General features: G+C 38.3%; 1 protein-coding gene across 2 annotated transcripts in view; it reads left to right on the top strand.

The window, feature by feature from the left end:
- The window catches only part of LOC117963338 (F-box/LRR-repeat protein 17-like), a 272,309-nt gene that overhangs the window by 86,997 nt on the left and 168,737 nt on the right, over positions 1-16,575 (top strand). For both annotated transcript variants that reach the window (XM_058992994.1, XM_058993001.1), the window contains exon 6: positions 1,414-1,521. In XM_058992994.1, coding sequence (XP_058848977.1) covers positions 1,414-1,521 — 108 coding nt within the window. The remainder of the gene's footprint in view (positions 1-1,413; positions 1,522-16,575) is intronic.

Here is a 16,575-nt window from a genome sequence, read left to right as displayed (position 1 = left end):
CTCCATTTGGAGTGCAAAAATGTCTGTTTTCATTTTGAAAAATATTCATGTTTTTCCATTTTTAACTAAAAATACATTTGAGATGGAAACATTCTTAGACAGAGTGCACAACAGGCTTAATTGTGGAAACTGTCGTGTAAATGATCATAATATTTTATTTATGATTTGTGTTATTCTTATTGCTGTTCCTGCTTTGTCATTATGAACCATGCTTATGAATATTGTCCTTATTCAACCATAGGGAATGTTTCCAAAAAAAGGTTAATTTCCAGAAGTTAGATGGTTTTAGAAATTACCATAAGGGCTGTGGAACTGTCATTTTTGACCCCCCCCCCGTAGCAACTGTGAGCTATATATATATATATATATATATATATATATATATATATACACACACACACACAGTAGATGCTGCTTATTAGCAGCCTCTCGGTTCCCAGCAAAAAGTTATTAACCAAACGTTGTTATAAAGCGAAAAGCCATATTTCCAAGTCTATCTGTATGGAAAAACGATATATACTACAGTTATATAGTAGAAACAGCGCACTGAAATACACGTCTTGGTTCATTACAGTGTCAAAAAATAAACATGAAAAACACCAACTATCAGAACAAACAACTGTTTACTAATACTAAACGGATGTGTAAAACAAAAAAAGTATACACAGTACTGTATTGTACACATAGTACTACAACTACGTACAATGTACTATCAATATCCTTAAAAAACAGTAAACAAACTTGTTATACAGGACTTACATTTAATTCAGAAGCATAATTTTAAATGAAGTAATGGTAATTTTTTTTTTTTTTTTTTTTTATGATTCGCCACCTCTAGCTGTAAATCACTCTCAATTTTGCGTGCAGCTTCGTAGACAATTCCAAATTGTGGGATACAACAGATTTTAAGATGCCAAACTTTTCTGCTACCTGTACTTGTTTAGTACCGGTTTTGATAATTAATCCAGAATCCGAAGGTACTTGTTTAGTACCGGTTTTGATAATTAATCCAGAATCCGAAGGTCTACACCTTTTGAAGCCATGATGACAGACGACAATCAGACAGACGACAATCAGAGTTGCTAATAACCAGCATCTAGTGTGTGTGTGTGTGTGTGTGTGTGTGTGTGTGTCTAACATATATATATATATATATATATATATATATATATATATATATATATATATATATATATATATATAATCCCTTTTAATGATTTATTTAAGTATTATGAATGTATTTGAAGTAAATAGCTGTGAGAATATAGCCTTATGGTTTATTGTAATTAATACTTACAAATTACAGAGCAGTTAATGCAAAGCTTGAGAACTAAAGTATGATATAGTTTAGACTTGGTTTACTGTATATACAAGTTCCACATTTAACTGTTATCTCCACCTCTCTCCTCTCAGGTGACAGATAAATCAGTAAAAGCATTTGCTGAACACTGTCCGGAGCTGCAATTTGTCGGTTTTATGGGCTGCTCTGTTACATCCCAAGGGGTCATCCACCTCACTAAAGTAAGTACCAGACTATAAATGGCTGTTATTTGCACCTGTAATAACTGTCAGAGCCTTCAGAGTTATATACACTAATTGGACAGCAGGAAATCCAGATTGCAGCTAACATTAGAAGACAAGTGGTGAAGTTTTTTCCATGACCATTTTGTGTAACTTGGAATTGGTGTACATCCAATTATTGCAGTATAATGTACTACATCTGAGACGTTGTTCTAGTTGTATCAGTTTTCAAGATTCTATATCTGTTGTAAATTGAACATGCATTAAGCAATGCCACGCTTATTTATTTTTTGTCTTTCTATAGACATCATTTCAAACATACAAAAACAAAACACATAACATGAAAAGGATAGCGACTCATCTTTGATAATTACAGTGAGTTGTGCTTAAATGCAGTTATTCAAGGTAGGCTTCAATAGCTGTGGTAAATTTCATTAGAAAGTAATGGGGCTGAAACAACACAGGTTTAAAGCTTTAAACTTCGTAATGTATATGTTGTGTGGTTTATTTCCATGTTAATGAAATACATGCATGAACAGCAGCCAAGGAATTACCGAGCTAAAGTACAAGGTTAATTTATAACGGCTTGGGGTGAACGATTATGAGGTTAAATCACCTTGAAGTCAATATCAAACTTGTAATACAATGCAGGTGTTCACTAATAACTGTTGTCATTTATCCAGCGCTTTCCCTTTGGGGGAGTGAATATCACTAGCAAGAGAGTCTGGATTTTCAGAACCGCTCTGCCAAATGTAATGAAACTTTGCATGGACGTTTTGTTATTATTCTTCATTGTGTGAACCCTTTTTCGTGGAAAAGACGATATATTTAGAACCGCTTCTTGGTTTTAGATGAAACAATGCATGAGCGTATTGAACCAGTAATGTATTTTAAATATACTTGGGGATATATATGAAAAATAACGACACTGTAGTGAAAGGGCCATTTAAAGTAGATTTATTTCTCCTTGAGCCAAAGAATTGACTTGCGTTTCTCATATGGACCAGTGTGATTTTTTCAAAGTAATTTACGGTGTATGGAAAACCTGCATGCAAGTGAGTCTGTATAATAGAGTTCTAGCATAGCTTTTTAAAATGTGATTTTGAATGATGTGACTGGCAATCACTTGGTTTTAAAGAAAGTTGATTGCACATTATGTAGGAAGTGTGGGTAGGATTATATTTATTTTTAATTCAAGTTCCAAACAAATTCTTAATTTCCTATTAGCCTAACTTGAAAATAATTGGCTTATCTGACTGTCCCTTTTCATATATAAACTTAAGAGTGTAAAGTAGTGATATTCAATGTATTGTGTAGGCCTAGACATTGAATTAATGACACGACTTCATAACAGTGTAACCCTATCGGCAGTGATGATGGAGTTTGTATCCCCTCCCCTTGTAATCATGTGTATTGTCCAAAAGTAGCCAATCCCTGTACCCCCCCCCCAAAAAAAAAAAAAAATAACAATTTCGATTCTGGTCCTGGAATGCATTCTGCTTACATAATATATGAGCCATACCCTGTTTTCAGAGTTATCTGTAATGCACTGCCAGCAGGTGAACTGAAACATTTTAAGAAGTGCTTTTCAGATTTTAGGAAAAAAAGCAAATAAGCTATTTCTCATTGTATTTGAAACATTACATTAAGAAAAATCAATAGTACGTTTTAAAGGGCATTTATTTGTCTGTTATAACATTATAATTATACCCGTTATGCAATATTTTTTGTAGTATTTCTTTGGGGTCAAAAAGTCATAACAACAACTTTTTACATATTAATTTGTAAAGAATGTTATTATACATCATTGGATTAATGCATTTGCCACTGAAAAAGCAGGTAATGTGAATATCTATATAAATAATTAATATGAAGCTTTTTTAAAATGTAATCCAATTTAAACTAAATCTGTGCATTGCAAAGTTATGTCTTCCACATGTTTTAACTTACTTTCTGTATTACAAATCCATGTATTTAAATGGTCTAGCATATTTGCAGAATCAGATCCACCATGAATTGAATTGTATTGCTACTATCCCTGTGAGTGTCTGTACTATCTGAGCTGCCCTGTGACGTTTGACCAGTCATACCATCGTCACTGCTGTCAATCACTCGTCTGCTTGCAAGTGACAAAGTAAAAATGTGCCTTTTAAATGTGTCCTGCGTATTCTTAGTGGAGTTTCTACACACACTAATCATGTTATTTATATATGTGCATATCGCACATTTGAAATACTGTTCATGCTGCACATTTCTAATATCGAGACTGAACTTACGATTTAAGATGTTATAAACTGCAAGAGTTACATATCGTTCTGTCTCGTCACTACTTCTGCCAAATGCTTTGATCTCATGCATCATCCCATGTTAATAATGACATGTCTAATTCTGCACAAAAAGGAATGCTGCTTCCCTGTACCACTGTTTGACGTTTCTAACACTCACAACTGCATTGTCTCAGCTGGAAAGAATTTCGATTAGACGCTTGTAAAAACCTGATGTGTGTCACTTAATCCAACCCATATATCTTATAAAACCACACCTGATAGGATAATAACTCAAAGAGGTATGTCTTCCTGACACATTGCACTAACCAATGCTGTATTTTTTTGGTCGATTTGGTAGGTGGTTATAGCTTTGAAATACTGCCTCAAAATATTTAAATTACATTTATTTAATTTTTTACTTCCCGGAGTTACTGTCAATCAGGCCTGCAGCCAGCGCATAACGGTATTATGTTGATTTAGAAGCATTTTGTATGTGTAATATGAAGTGGGGCTTGCGGCCAGGTCAAAATAGGGAGACCAAAATTGAAAATGCCAGTAACACAGACATGGCGCAGCGGCTACGTGCCAAAATTGACTAACGCTTGTCTGAAAAACAAACTGTAAAAACACTTTTTTAGCCGTATGTAATTTAGGTGAACAGTACAATCAAAAGAACGATATTTTATGAGATTAATATTATATTTTGAGAAATTACTATACTATTAATATAACGAGTTTCGTTGTATTTTACGGTTTGTAGCGACTTTAGACTTTAAACAGAAAACCACACAAACATACTTAAGTATACTAGGACAGACGTGTAGCAGACAAAAAGTTCTATTAATATATGTATGTTTTTCAGTTGATGATTACAGAGATGATTTCACATTGATTTCAAAACTGCTGCAGCACACACAATCCTTCCCATAGGGGATGAACACGATCATGCTCTGTTCACCCATCCTATTATTATAATCCTCAGATGCGCCATTTCAGTTACCCTGAACATCTGTATTTTAAACCGCCTCCATTAAATCTAGTTGGCTATGACATCTCACGAGATTCAATTTACCAGCAAAATCAAAGTGGGACCCCACAAGGCTTGATGGAGGCAGTGTGTTTTTAAAGAGACCGCAATTCTATTTTAGATTGCATGCTGTTACAACAATAGTATTTTTTTCTAATTCAAGCTCCAATATGCATTTGGGTCGCCCCACAAATGGTACTGGCACTTCTGCTTTTATATTGCACTATAAAATGACATTATTGTTTTGTTTTTTTCAGTTTTGTTAGTGTGGTCACTGTTTGTAAGTTAATTCATAAGTACTGGAGGCATTAAAAAATATATACTTGGAAACATTGCTTTTAACTAGAGCTGGCACATGTTATTAAGAACCCCAGTGGGACTTTGGAACTGATGGGTTGGCATGAAAACAAGATTTAATATTAGCAGACCCCTCTCTGTCTGAAGTACTGTTCTCATTTGGAAGTCATTATTGAACATTTGGCATCATCAAACTTTTCAAACAGCGTTCGGTCAAGCCAAATATCTTTCACTTCCAGACCTGTCTCCTGAAATTATGTTATATTTGTATACTGTCCACATCTGTCTATTTCAACCCTTTACATTAGACAATTTTTTTTTTTGACAAATGCTCCATGTTGCATAGTTTTTAATTTTTTTGTTTGATTTCACATGTACGACAGGGTTTTTGTTTTTTTTATATTTCATATCAATTCCGGAGACTACAGGCTTTACCATGCAGTGCCTTTATTGATGAACATTAAATTGCACAGAGCAGTGCAACAGCTTCTTATCTAATTGCATGGTGCTGTATTGGAGGCCTGAATAAACAAGTCTGCAGTGCAGTGAACGGAAAGGCTGACCTAAGAGTGTCGGTGGGAATGAAAGCAGTCTTTCATTCACAGCTAGCTCAAGGATCTGCCCACCATTCCAGCTGCTCGGAAGAAAAAGAAAAACAACCTTTGGAGATTTGTTTTTATCCGATTTTAAATGAATTGCCTTGAGATTGTATGGCATTTGTTCCATCAGGTTTATGACCTGCGCATTTATATTTACTTGACATGCTCTCAACTGGGCGACTTCCAGTGTAAATTTGATTTGGAAGAAGGTACGCCACGTTTCAAGCCGTTTTTCTCACGTAATAATAATGTCCTAGAAACCTTGGGTCATTTTGGGTTTGTTCTGCAAAGAATGAACCGAAATCGGATTTCTGAAATTCACAATCCTTTTCAGAAAGGTTATTACGTGTAGCACATACATAACTTTAGAGCTGTGTAGGATTCGGTCACCGACAAAAATAACTATTTTGCGATTTCAGCATTTAAAAATGATCAAAGACCGAAATGAAAGGTTATTTTGCTCAAATTGCGAAATGGAAAATACCAAACAAGCAAAGAACAAAACAAAAAAGAACAGACAGCATCTTCGTTCTTGAGTAAAGCAGTATAATCAAATTGCGAAATGTACTTTTGAGCAAATGCACAGTTCCCAAACAGATTTTGAAGATGCAAGGCTTCATTTCGTGCAAGTGCAACATGTTTTGTCAAACAAAGAAGCGCTTCTGTGTGCGTAAGGGTGCTCAGTGCAATTCTAAATGCCACAGCAGCAAGCCTTGCAAAAAAAAAAAAAAAATACAGTGAGTATGTTTCTAAATCTAAATTGTTATTGTCCTCGGTACACTGAAAAAATCAGATGCTGCCCAAAGAAGCTCATGTGGTACTGAACCGTATGCATTAGCTAAATCCAGGAATGTCACATGGAGCGCCTTCATTTCCTTTTTAGCTGTTTGAATTTGCTCAAAGCATTCTGGGGATCCTGGAATACCATCTTTCTGTACTGAAGTGTCAATGAAGCAGTTTTTCCCATGCCAGTTTCATCAATTTCCACAGGATTCGTAGAACACCATGGGCCCTCTTGTACACTCTGTACGGAACTCCATTAGGCCCAGGAGAAATGACACCTTTGCTTTTTTCACAGCTTGCACTCCAAACCTCTCACATCCATATGCGTAGATGGTATCCCCAAATGTATCCAGCTTCTTTTTGACTGTTCCACCTAACCTTTCCAACTCAAAACGGAGATCCGTGTTTACTGTATCCCACGCTGTTTTCTCAGAAGCGCTTGGCCATTTAACTCCAGGCTTGTGTCCGTTGAGGCTCTTTTTTTCTCTTACGCTGGGTCATCTGACCGGGTTCAAAAGGACCCTTAGCCCAATGGAGCTCTCAATATGGTTTCTTTTGAAACTGTTCATTTACCAAAGTTGTCATCATCTAAAATTAAAACATTTTAGGAGGTTTTCATGTTGTCAAAAAGCAGTCTCCGTCTTTATTGCACAGACGCGGCGCTGGTACTGATCGGGGTCTGCAAAACCTGTTTTCTAAAAAGTGGTAGTTCACCCCTTCATATGATTTTATGAAAGTATTAAATGTTTAATAAGCTTTCTTTCTTTCATTCTTTCTTTCGCTTAAAGTGAATAGACAAACGTGGACTGACATTTGATTTTGCAGTTTGAATACTGTATACAGTAGTCTTATAATATGAATAAAACAATCCATTTTTAATTGTTTTTTTCTCCTCTAAAACTATATTTTCTAAATAACAAGGCAAGAACATTACACACATTATTTCAAACTCGCTTGAAGTTTAATGTCTGAGGTCACTATCCTCCTAAATTGCTTACCACTTCCTGCATAAATAATAAGCACATAAATAACGAGTCAATGACATGTATCTCATGAATATAATTGACTGATTTTATGTTCATTCAATAAAAAAGTTTGTATTTCACTTGATGCCCATTTTTAACACTCCGCAATGAATTGCTATTCACAGATTGAGCAGCAACTTCAAAATCTGTTCGGGAACTGTGCATTTGCTCAAAGCACATTTCGCAATTTGATTATATTGCTTTACTCAAAGACCAAAGAAGCTGTCTCTCTTTTGCATTTCGCTCTTTGCTTGTAAGATATTTTCCAAGACTGAAGTAGCCATCTGTTCTTTTCTGTTTCAATCTTTGCTTGCTTGGTATTTTCCATTTTGCAATTTGAGCAAAATAAAATAATTTGTAAATGCTCTTGCGAAATGGTTATTTTTATCGGTGATTGACCGAATCCTGTCTCAGTGTAACATATATATTCTTTGCATGTGATTTATTTACTAGTGATAAACTATTGCCATTTCCCATTGACAGTGATAAATACATCTTACTGGAACTAGATATTCACAGCAAACCCAGCTTTTAGTGAATTAAATGAGTAGTGCAACCTTGTGGTTAAAGGTGAGCAGATGATCATGTTTGCGTCTGACTTCATTTACTTCATTATTTGTTTAAACTCTAGTTTGTTAGGAAGTACTCAAAGCTATCCATTGTTACACTGGAGTTTGGTGTGGCACAATTGTCTTCCTCAAATATATTTACTACACTAATACTAATCAGGGCTGTGCAATTTTGGAACATAACTTGTTGTCCAAGGGACAAAATGCTAGAAAAATGTACTTGTCCTTTACGACTCAGCTTCACAAAGCTGCATTTATCTAACTTTGACCAAGAGATGGGGGAAGAAAGAAAACATTAGCTTGCAACGTTCTCAAACAAGTTTAAACAGTGCATATTAATATCAGCAATAACCTGATATGACTGCACTGTCCGCTACAAGGTGTTTTACTTTGTTGCATCACAGATACGAAATCATTGCCAACTATTACTGCTGCTTTGTGGAATTCTGATTTTTCTTTACGTTCTTTCAGTTTTGTACTGGCTGAAACCCAGATTTTTAAAGTACTTGTGTATAACCTGTCAAGTTTCTCTGCATTTTGTACTGTTGTTCTAAACACATTGACATGAGATATACAGTCTATTTTATTTTAAAATGATAAAATATTGTACAGATAATCCATATATAAGCATTTCATTTAAGAACATAAGAAAGTTTACAGCCGAGAGGAGGCCATTCGGCGCATCTTGCTCATTTGGTTGTCAGTAGCTTATTGATCCCAGAATCTCATCAAGCAGCTTCTTGAAGGATCCTAGGGTAGAGTACTGCATCAGGTCTGGTACCTGCGGGGCCCGTGGGTGACTTGCAAAAGCGGGTCGGGTTCGAGTCGGACCTACAACCCCTGTGTCAAGAGACTGTTGCATGATCTTGGTTAGCGGCTTGTAATTGATTTCTTTCACCGCTTTGAGTACTACTGGGAGGATCTCATCCGGCCCAGGGGATTTGTTTATTTTAAGAGCTCCTAGTCCCTTTAACACTTCTGCCTCTGTTATGCTAAAGTTATTTAAGACTGGATAGGAACAGGTCGACATGTGGGACATGTTGTCCGTATCCTCCGTTGTAAAAACTTGTGAAAAGTAATCATTTAGTATATTTGCTATTTTTTTTCTTTTCGTCTATAATTTTGCCATTTGTATCTCTTAGACATTTAACCTCCTCTTTGAATGTTCTCTTGCTGTTATAATATTGGAAAAACCTTTTGGAATTGGTTTTAGCCCACTTAGCATTGCTCATTTATATCTCTCTCTTGGCCTTTCTAACTTCCTTTTTGACTTTTGTTTGCAGTTCCAAGTACTCTTCCTGTGTACTTTGGTCCCTTTTAAATGCTCTGTAAAGTGCCTTTTTTCTCTGAATATTTTTTTTAATTGATCTATTAAACCATTTTGTTTTAGATTTAGATTTGTCTACTTTTGGGATGTAATTTCTCCCCCTTCCTTTCTAGTTTAAATGCTTCTGAACCTCCTCGAAGATCCTTTCTCTGAGTTGATTGGTTCCCTTTTTATTTAAGTGCATGTTTTTTTTTTTTTTATGAAAGTTACTGAAATTATGCATTGGTTATTATTAGAAATTCCAAATGACAATACAGTTCAACAACAACACATTCACCCATCAGACATTATTAGCATCTTCAATCTCTGCCTCCTGTTCTGGGAGTATATTTAAAATAATTTCTATTGATTTTCTGTGTAATTTTTTTCATGTCATGGTTTGTAATTTGTTGCCACTTTTTTGTTAATGCTGTGTCCACTATTACGTTAACTGTACTCTTCTTGTGAAAAACAAAATATTCAAACAAGCTATATCACCAGCTTCTAGTTCTTTTTTTGTATTAATTAATAACACATATTTGCTTTCTAATAGTTCTACAACAATTGCATTTTTCTGTTGTATCTGTAATTTAACCCCGTAGTTCATAATAATGTGACAGATAATTGTTTATTTATTTAAAAGCTATTTAAGCTCCACTTGAAAGAAAATCAGAGACCATACATGTCACATAAAATCTAATAATAATAATAATAATAATAATAATAATAATAATAATAATAATTAATAATAAAGATCAATAATAAAGATCAATTTAAAAACTGTGTTTGAGATGGCATATTTCTGAATAAATGCAAAAACATACGATAGAATTTTTCTTTGTAACATCAAGTTCCTTTGTAAATAATTACAGTCCTGTAATGCGCTTGTAATCTGTGCATCCATCTGAATCTAGAACAAATGCATCACCAAAAGAACTGCTGCTGCATGTCATTTAATTTTCAAGCGGGTTTCAATCATTCAAGATTTTCTATGTGCTGATGAGAACTTGGATGCTGCACACATTTCTGAAGCATCTCCTACAGTAATATATTACCTTACATATCTGAAATAAAGTGACAGTGAAGTACATCATCCCCTGTATGTAAAATAAAGAGTCTTCGCAATCATTCTTGAAAACCTTGGAAGCTGCAGAGCATTGTTCACATTTGTCTTTGGTTAAAACAAAACACAGAAATAGTTTTGTGTTTGCTTTCTTTGTCATTATTAATAAGAGCAGCTTTAATACAATGACAATGCTGTAGTTGCCATTGTGTCCCAAATAGCTTTTATGAAGCTACTGCTTTTTATGACAATGTGTATAAATGCGAAGGAGATAATACAAAGTATGTTTGCTTTTCTTTTGTGATTTCTTTTTTTCTTCTTTGCTTTAGAATCATAAACAGCTTTAAAATGGAGTAACCTACAGAACTGGAATAAGAACATAATTGGTCTGCAAACATCACTACCTGTTCTGATTTTTTTTCTCAGTTAACTTCTGTAGATTGCTCATGTGTTTTGCAACTATATTTGGTCTCTTACAGTAATGTTCTGTAAGCTTTGAAACACCCATAGTGTAGTACCAGTATTAAATGGATGGATCGATTTGATGGACTTGGTTGTGCATCCTCTACTGTTTTGAAATGGCTGTCTTTATGTGACCTTGCAGTGTGAAATGTATTTAAGGTGGCAGTGAATGCATAATCTTTTGACATTTTGTGAAATTCTTTATTCATGCACATGAAGGGTACTTATTTAGATTCATCATCATAATTGATACGTTGTTATAATCCCTATACTTTGTACCAGAAATGTGCAGCTCTAATTTGCTTTACGTCAGGCAGCAGTCGTTTAATTGTAGCATTTGCCTTACGTGTGCTGCATTTACAACTTAGTGATGGGGCCAGTATCAGTGAAGCTATTTTACACATTGTTTTTTGCCACCTGTGGTACTTTGTGACTTAATAGATTTGGTTTGCATACTAATCATAAACAACGCTTCTACTGGCTTGTGGGAATTGTTGGCCCACAATATTGTTGTAAACTGCAGCAAAATGTACGTGCGGCTCCTACATAACGTGTAAAATTGGTAAAACTGCATGTTAGCAGTAAATGGGGGACTAACAATATCCTAAATAGCGTAGAAATTTACTAAACATGTATAGCCATGGCCAAAAGTTTTGCTTCACCTAGAATTTTAAGATTAAGACATCCTTTATAAAAAAAACAAAGCAAAAAAAACAACATAATTTAGATCTTTTTATTTAACATCATGTCATCAAAGAGACTTAAAATGATATCACAAAAGTCTACCGGACACCATAATAGTAGTAGCCTACAGTATTTCATGTTAGATTTCAAAGTGTCAATTTTTTCCCCCATTTTTTGTTAAGTGTATGTAAAAGTACAAAGCGGTATGTAATTCAGTATGTTAACATTATTTTAGCATGTTTCATTTGACTTTATGAAGGAATATTTGTGCATTCTATAGAGTGCATCACCCTCATTTTATAATGATTGAGCATTGATTAAAAAAAAAAAATCAAAACTTTTAGTTAAGGCATGCAATGGGTTAAATTAAACATATTAAGTGTAGATTTACAGCCTCAATGTTTAGTCAGTAAAAAAAAAAACATTTAAAATCAAAATGTTAGTATTGCCATGCCATGAAAAAAACAAACTGCTGTCATAAATATGTACTGTATGAATTTGGTGTACATGGTTAAAAACTGATATTTTAAGAGAGCCCTTTTTGCTGCAGCAGATTTCAGAGGATAACTATTTAATGTTTAAAGAAAGACAAACTACTAATTGGCATGCTTGTTGTTCCTTTTCAGTGGAATGCAATTCTGTCTGCTGTAAAAAGCAAATAAGGAGAAAATAAACAGCATGACAGCATGGTTAGTACATTATTATACAATTTTATGGCACAGCAATGTGACTACTAGCATTGTATTTAATGTGACTTTCATAACAGAATTAATATAACTCATATTTCCGATTTGGCTCTTAAAACAGAGTTCCCTTTCAATTCGAAGATGACCACCAACAATACTTTTGGCATATGCTTGCCACAGGTCAGGTATTTACTGAGCATTTTATGTGAGAGCTGCCGATAGGCCCCTCTGGGGAGTGACGTCCTCTGTCCTGCCTACCAAGGAAACAAATAGTCACTCCACGGAGCTCACTTCCTCTTTTGCATCGAATCCACGAAAGCGACCGATGCGACCTCGCAGGTTGGTGGTCGTCTTCTCTTTCAGGGAACCAAAGTTACATCCTTAACCTAACGTTTTCTGGAGTTCCCCTGGAAAATATATTGCTGGAAATCGGCTTGCCACTTCCGTGGAATCAAAAACTCAGCTTCTGTGAACTAAACTGAGCTATAAACGCTGTGCAACTGAGCTTCGTTTAATGTTTTTCCTTTCAACAGCCTACACGTGTGATTCCTCCACCGGCTCTGCTGTGCCAAGCTATTGAGTCGACTCAGCCGGATTGTCTCAGCCCAAAATAAATAAATAAATCTTAAAATAAATAATCTTTTACAGTTCACCTGCCTGACTGTTCCAACCCCACAGCTTGCTGGTGTGTGTGTGTGTGTGTGTTTTTTTTTCTTCTTCTACTGCCTTTGCAGTCTAAAATATATAAGTAAAGACTTGTGTGCTTCCTCCACTAGGGCCTGGTTCTACCCTGCCCCACTGATGAGTAGACTCCACGCATACATCAGCCCGCCCACCTCGGTGTGTTTCTTTCTTTCTTTCTTTTTTCTTACTGTCTGTAGCATCAGCAAGCCTACTGCAGCTCTCAAGCCTGTGCTGCACTCCGGTGTACGCTGTACGCTGTCCGCTGCCCCGATTGTCTGCCTGCACGAGGTCCAGGCCAGGCTGTCGTCCGCGCTGTACCTTGGTACAGCACCGTGTGCTCTCTATTACTGCTCTCCTATTGCCTGACAGCAGCTACCAAGCCTGTGTATCCACCCCAGCGTATACTACGCGCTACCCTTCGGTGCTCGGTGCCCTCAGTGCCTCAGAGCCTCGGTGCTTCGGCACCCTCAGTGCCTCGGATCCGAGGTGCTTCGGCACCCTCAGTGCTTAGACACTTCGGTGCCTCGGCGCCCACGGTGCTTAGATGCTCCGTGCCTCGGTGTTTTGATGCCCCGGTACATCAATACTCAGGCGTTGGGTGCCCTTGGTGCCAATGGGACCTCTGACCCTTAGTGCAGCACTCCAGAGCTTACGCTCTCTGTGCTTTTCGCCCCTCGGTGCTTGCCTAAGTTTCATCCTTGTACGTCCTGCGGAGGGAAGCTTCATCCAGAGGACAAGCACCTCCTCTGCGTCCAGTGCCTGGGCATGCAGCACTCCTCCTCTGCCTTGGGGGATGAGACGTTCTGCCAAATCTGCGCAGCGCTCCAACCACAGATCCTGCACAAGAGACTCGAAGTTCACCGGTGCAGCTTCCCCAGCTAGTTCAGCTGAGCTGTCTGCGGCGTTGGGAGCCCCGGCCTCCTCCTCCTCCATCTACCATCAATCCCTTAGCAGAGTCTCTAGGTTCAGCTCTTGAGGGAAGGAGTCACCATCCCAGGAGGCCGCGATAGAGATCGCATCCTGTTCCTCCTCACTCATCGCTACATCTGGCTCAGAGACGTCCGGGGTGACCTCCGGTGAGGACGGGGTCGGTTCCGGGTCAGGTGCCAGAGGTGGAGCCGGGGTCGGAGCAGTACGTGCTGCCTGACCATGTACTCCAGGACCTGAGCCATCTGGCTCTTTAGGTTGGAGATGTCCCTTGCCTGTCGCGTGTGTCTCGCTCGCTTAGTATTCCGTGTAGGACCTCCTTGAGAGAGAGTTTTCTCATCTGTCAGACTGGCAACTCCACCCTCAGGTGGTAGAACAAATTTGGGAACGTTTTGGGAAGGCCCGAGTTGATGTCTTTGCCACGGCAGAGACAACTCACTGCCCTCTATGGTTCTCCCTCCACTGCTGCGGCAGTCCATTAGGCATTGACGCCCTAGCCCATGAGTGGCCCAGGATGCTCTTAGACGTGGTGCTGGAGGCTCTCACTAACCCAGTTTGAGTGTATACATTCCATAGAGTTGAAATATCTCTCTATGAAGACATCCTTTTTGTTGGCCATTACCTTCGCTATGCGGGTCTGTGAGCTGCAGGCTATGTCAATACACAGTTCCTGTATGCGCGTTTGGGACGAAGCAAACAGTTAAACAGTTACGTATGGACCTTGCTTTCCTCCTTAAGGTGGTTACGGCTTTCCACTTAAACCAGTCAGTGGAACAAGAGGCTTTTCACCCCCCTTCTTTATCTTCGGAGGAGGATCGGAGACTAAACTCCCTCAGCCCGGTTCGGGCATTGAGATGTTATGTTGACAGGTCGAGAGCACTGCATCAGTCTGAACAGCTATTCGTATGTCATGGTGTATGGACCCTGGGTCAGGCCCTCGCAAAGCAACGACTGTCTCACTGGGGCGGGTGGTCGTGCATTCTACCAGAGGAGTGGCTACATCATGGGCTCTCTTTAGAGTAGCCTCACTGACTGACATGTACTGCGGCTAGCTGGGCTACCCTGCATACTTTCATCAGGTTCTACTGACTTAATGTGGTAGATCCCTCTATGCCTTCATTAGCCACAAAGGTCCTTGAAGTTGTACACTTGCACTGCTAACTGTGGTTTTGCAGGTTCGTCCAGCAGGTCCTCCCTCATCTGCTGTCTCCGCTCACACTCCCACGAGACGGCTTTGGTATACTTTTCCCAAAAGTATTGTTGGTGGTCATCTTCAAATTGAAAGGGAGCGTTATGTTTGGATGTAACCCTGGTTTCCTGAAAGAGAAGACGACCGGTCCTAAGAAACTATTTTAATTGAGATACAGACTTGGGGTTTATAGATACTGTGGAAGGGTGGGGGAAATCACTGACACCGGAGACAGAAAGCTGGGTTTCTAAACACCCCTTGGGTGCACTATTTATTTCTCGCCACAAGGTGGCACTGAGACACTGTTGCTACCAACGATGGTAAATGTGTCTCAGTGCTCACCTATAGCGCACACGCCATTGCAATAAATCATATGAAAAACAGAAGGCAAAAAGAAAACAAAAACAAATACCAAAAATCTACAAAATAAAGGTACTGCACTCGGCAGCCAAAACAAACCCCAACCGTCGCTAGCCGCACGACCCGGGACTCCGTCCTACACTCACCCTGTTCCCTCACAACCCTATACAATTCTGGGGTCTGCCCATTTATTTTCCCTGCTACACTTATTCTTTCTTTCGGTGTTGTCTTTTCTTTTTTTTCAAGTCGCGCGTGGCTCTCTTCCAGCCTCGCTCTGTCCGTCCGTAGGGTCTCTGCTGGCCCATTCATTAAAATCTGGCAGACCTGAGGAAACAGTAGAGCATTATCTTATAGGGCCAACAATCACCACAAGATCCGCCTCCCAGCCATTCAGAGAGAGGGAAAGTCCACACACCCCCTCTCCCACCTCCCCGTGTCACGGCCATGACTGACAGGCGGTTGTTGGACGACTGCTGCCCTCTTCCTGCAGCACTGTGAACACGCCAGCAGAGTCAGCACAGATCTCAGCCCTGCTACAGATACACATTGGGCAAAATATTCAGGTGATCTTAACCCTGTCCTGTGCCATTGAGGTACATGTTTTCTGGATAATAATGACCACACACTTTGAGATTTACTGTAGGTACATTGGTTTGCAACATAATTACAGGGACCTCCCTCCTTTTAGGAAATGGTATCAAATAATAATACAAAACGTGAGAAATAATTGAATTCCAATATTGCACCCATCTATGTCTCCATCCTAATTGCTGCTAGTCATACACAGTTTCTTTTAAAACTGTTGCCATTCTTCATTGTAAGTATATCCATTTCTACTACCTGTATACGAGACATTTCTTAACCTACATTTTAACAGTCTGAAAATGTGGCACATTTTTTTTCTTTCTGGATCTTTGAGATCAGATGTTGTCAGGATGGTACTGTTGTTCATAAATCTTCAAACCTTAGAAATAATGCCTTGCTCAGGTTTTATAGTTGTGCTGGATGAGTTGTTTATGTTTTTAGGTTGATTTCTATTTAGATGAAGCTGTGCATTGCAGTTTCCACACCCCAGTAGGTAAATTCACAAGGAGATCCATTTTAAACCATTTTTACAAGTCTTCAT

The sequence above is a fragment of the Acipenser ruthenus genome, chromosome 2 (genome assembly GCF_902713425.1).
Source record: "Acipenser ruthenus chromosome 2, fAciRut3.2 maternal haplotype, whole genome shotgun sequence".
NCBI lineage: Eukaryota > Metazoa > Chordata > Actinopteri > Acipenseriformes > Acipenseridae > Acipenser > Acipenser ruthenus.
The sequence above is the reverse complement of the archived record's forward strand: the minus strand, read 5'-3'. Positions and strand labels throughout refer to the sequence as shown.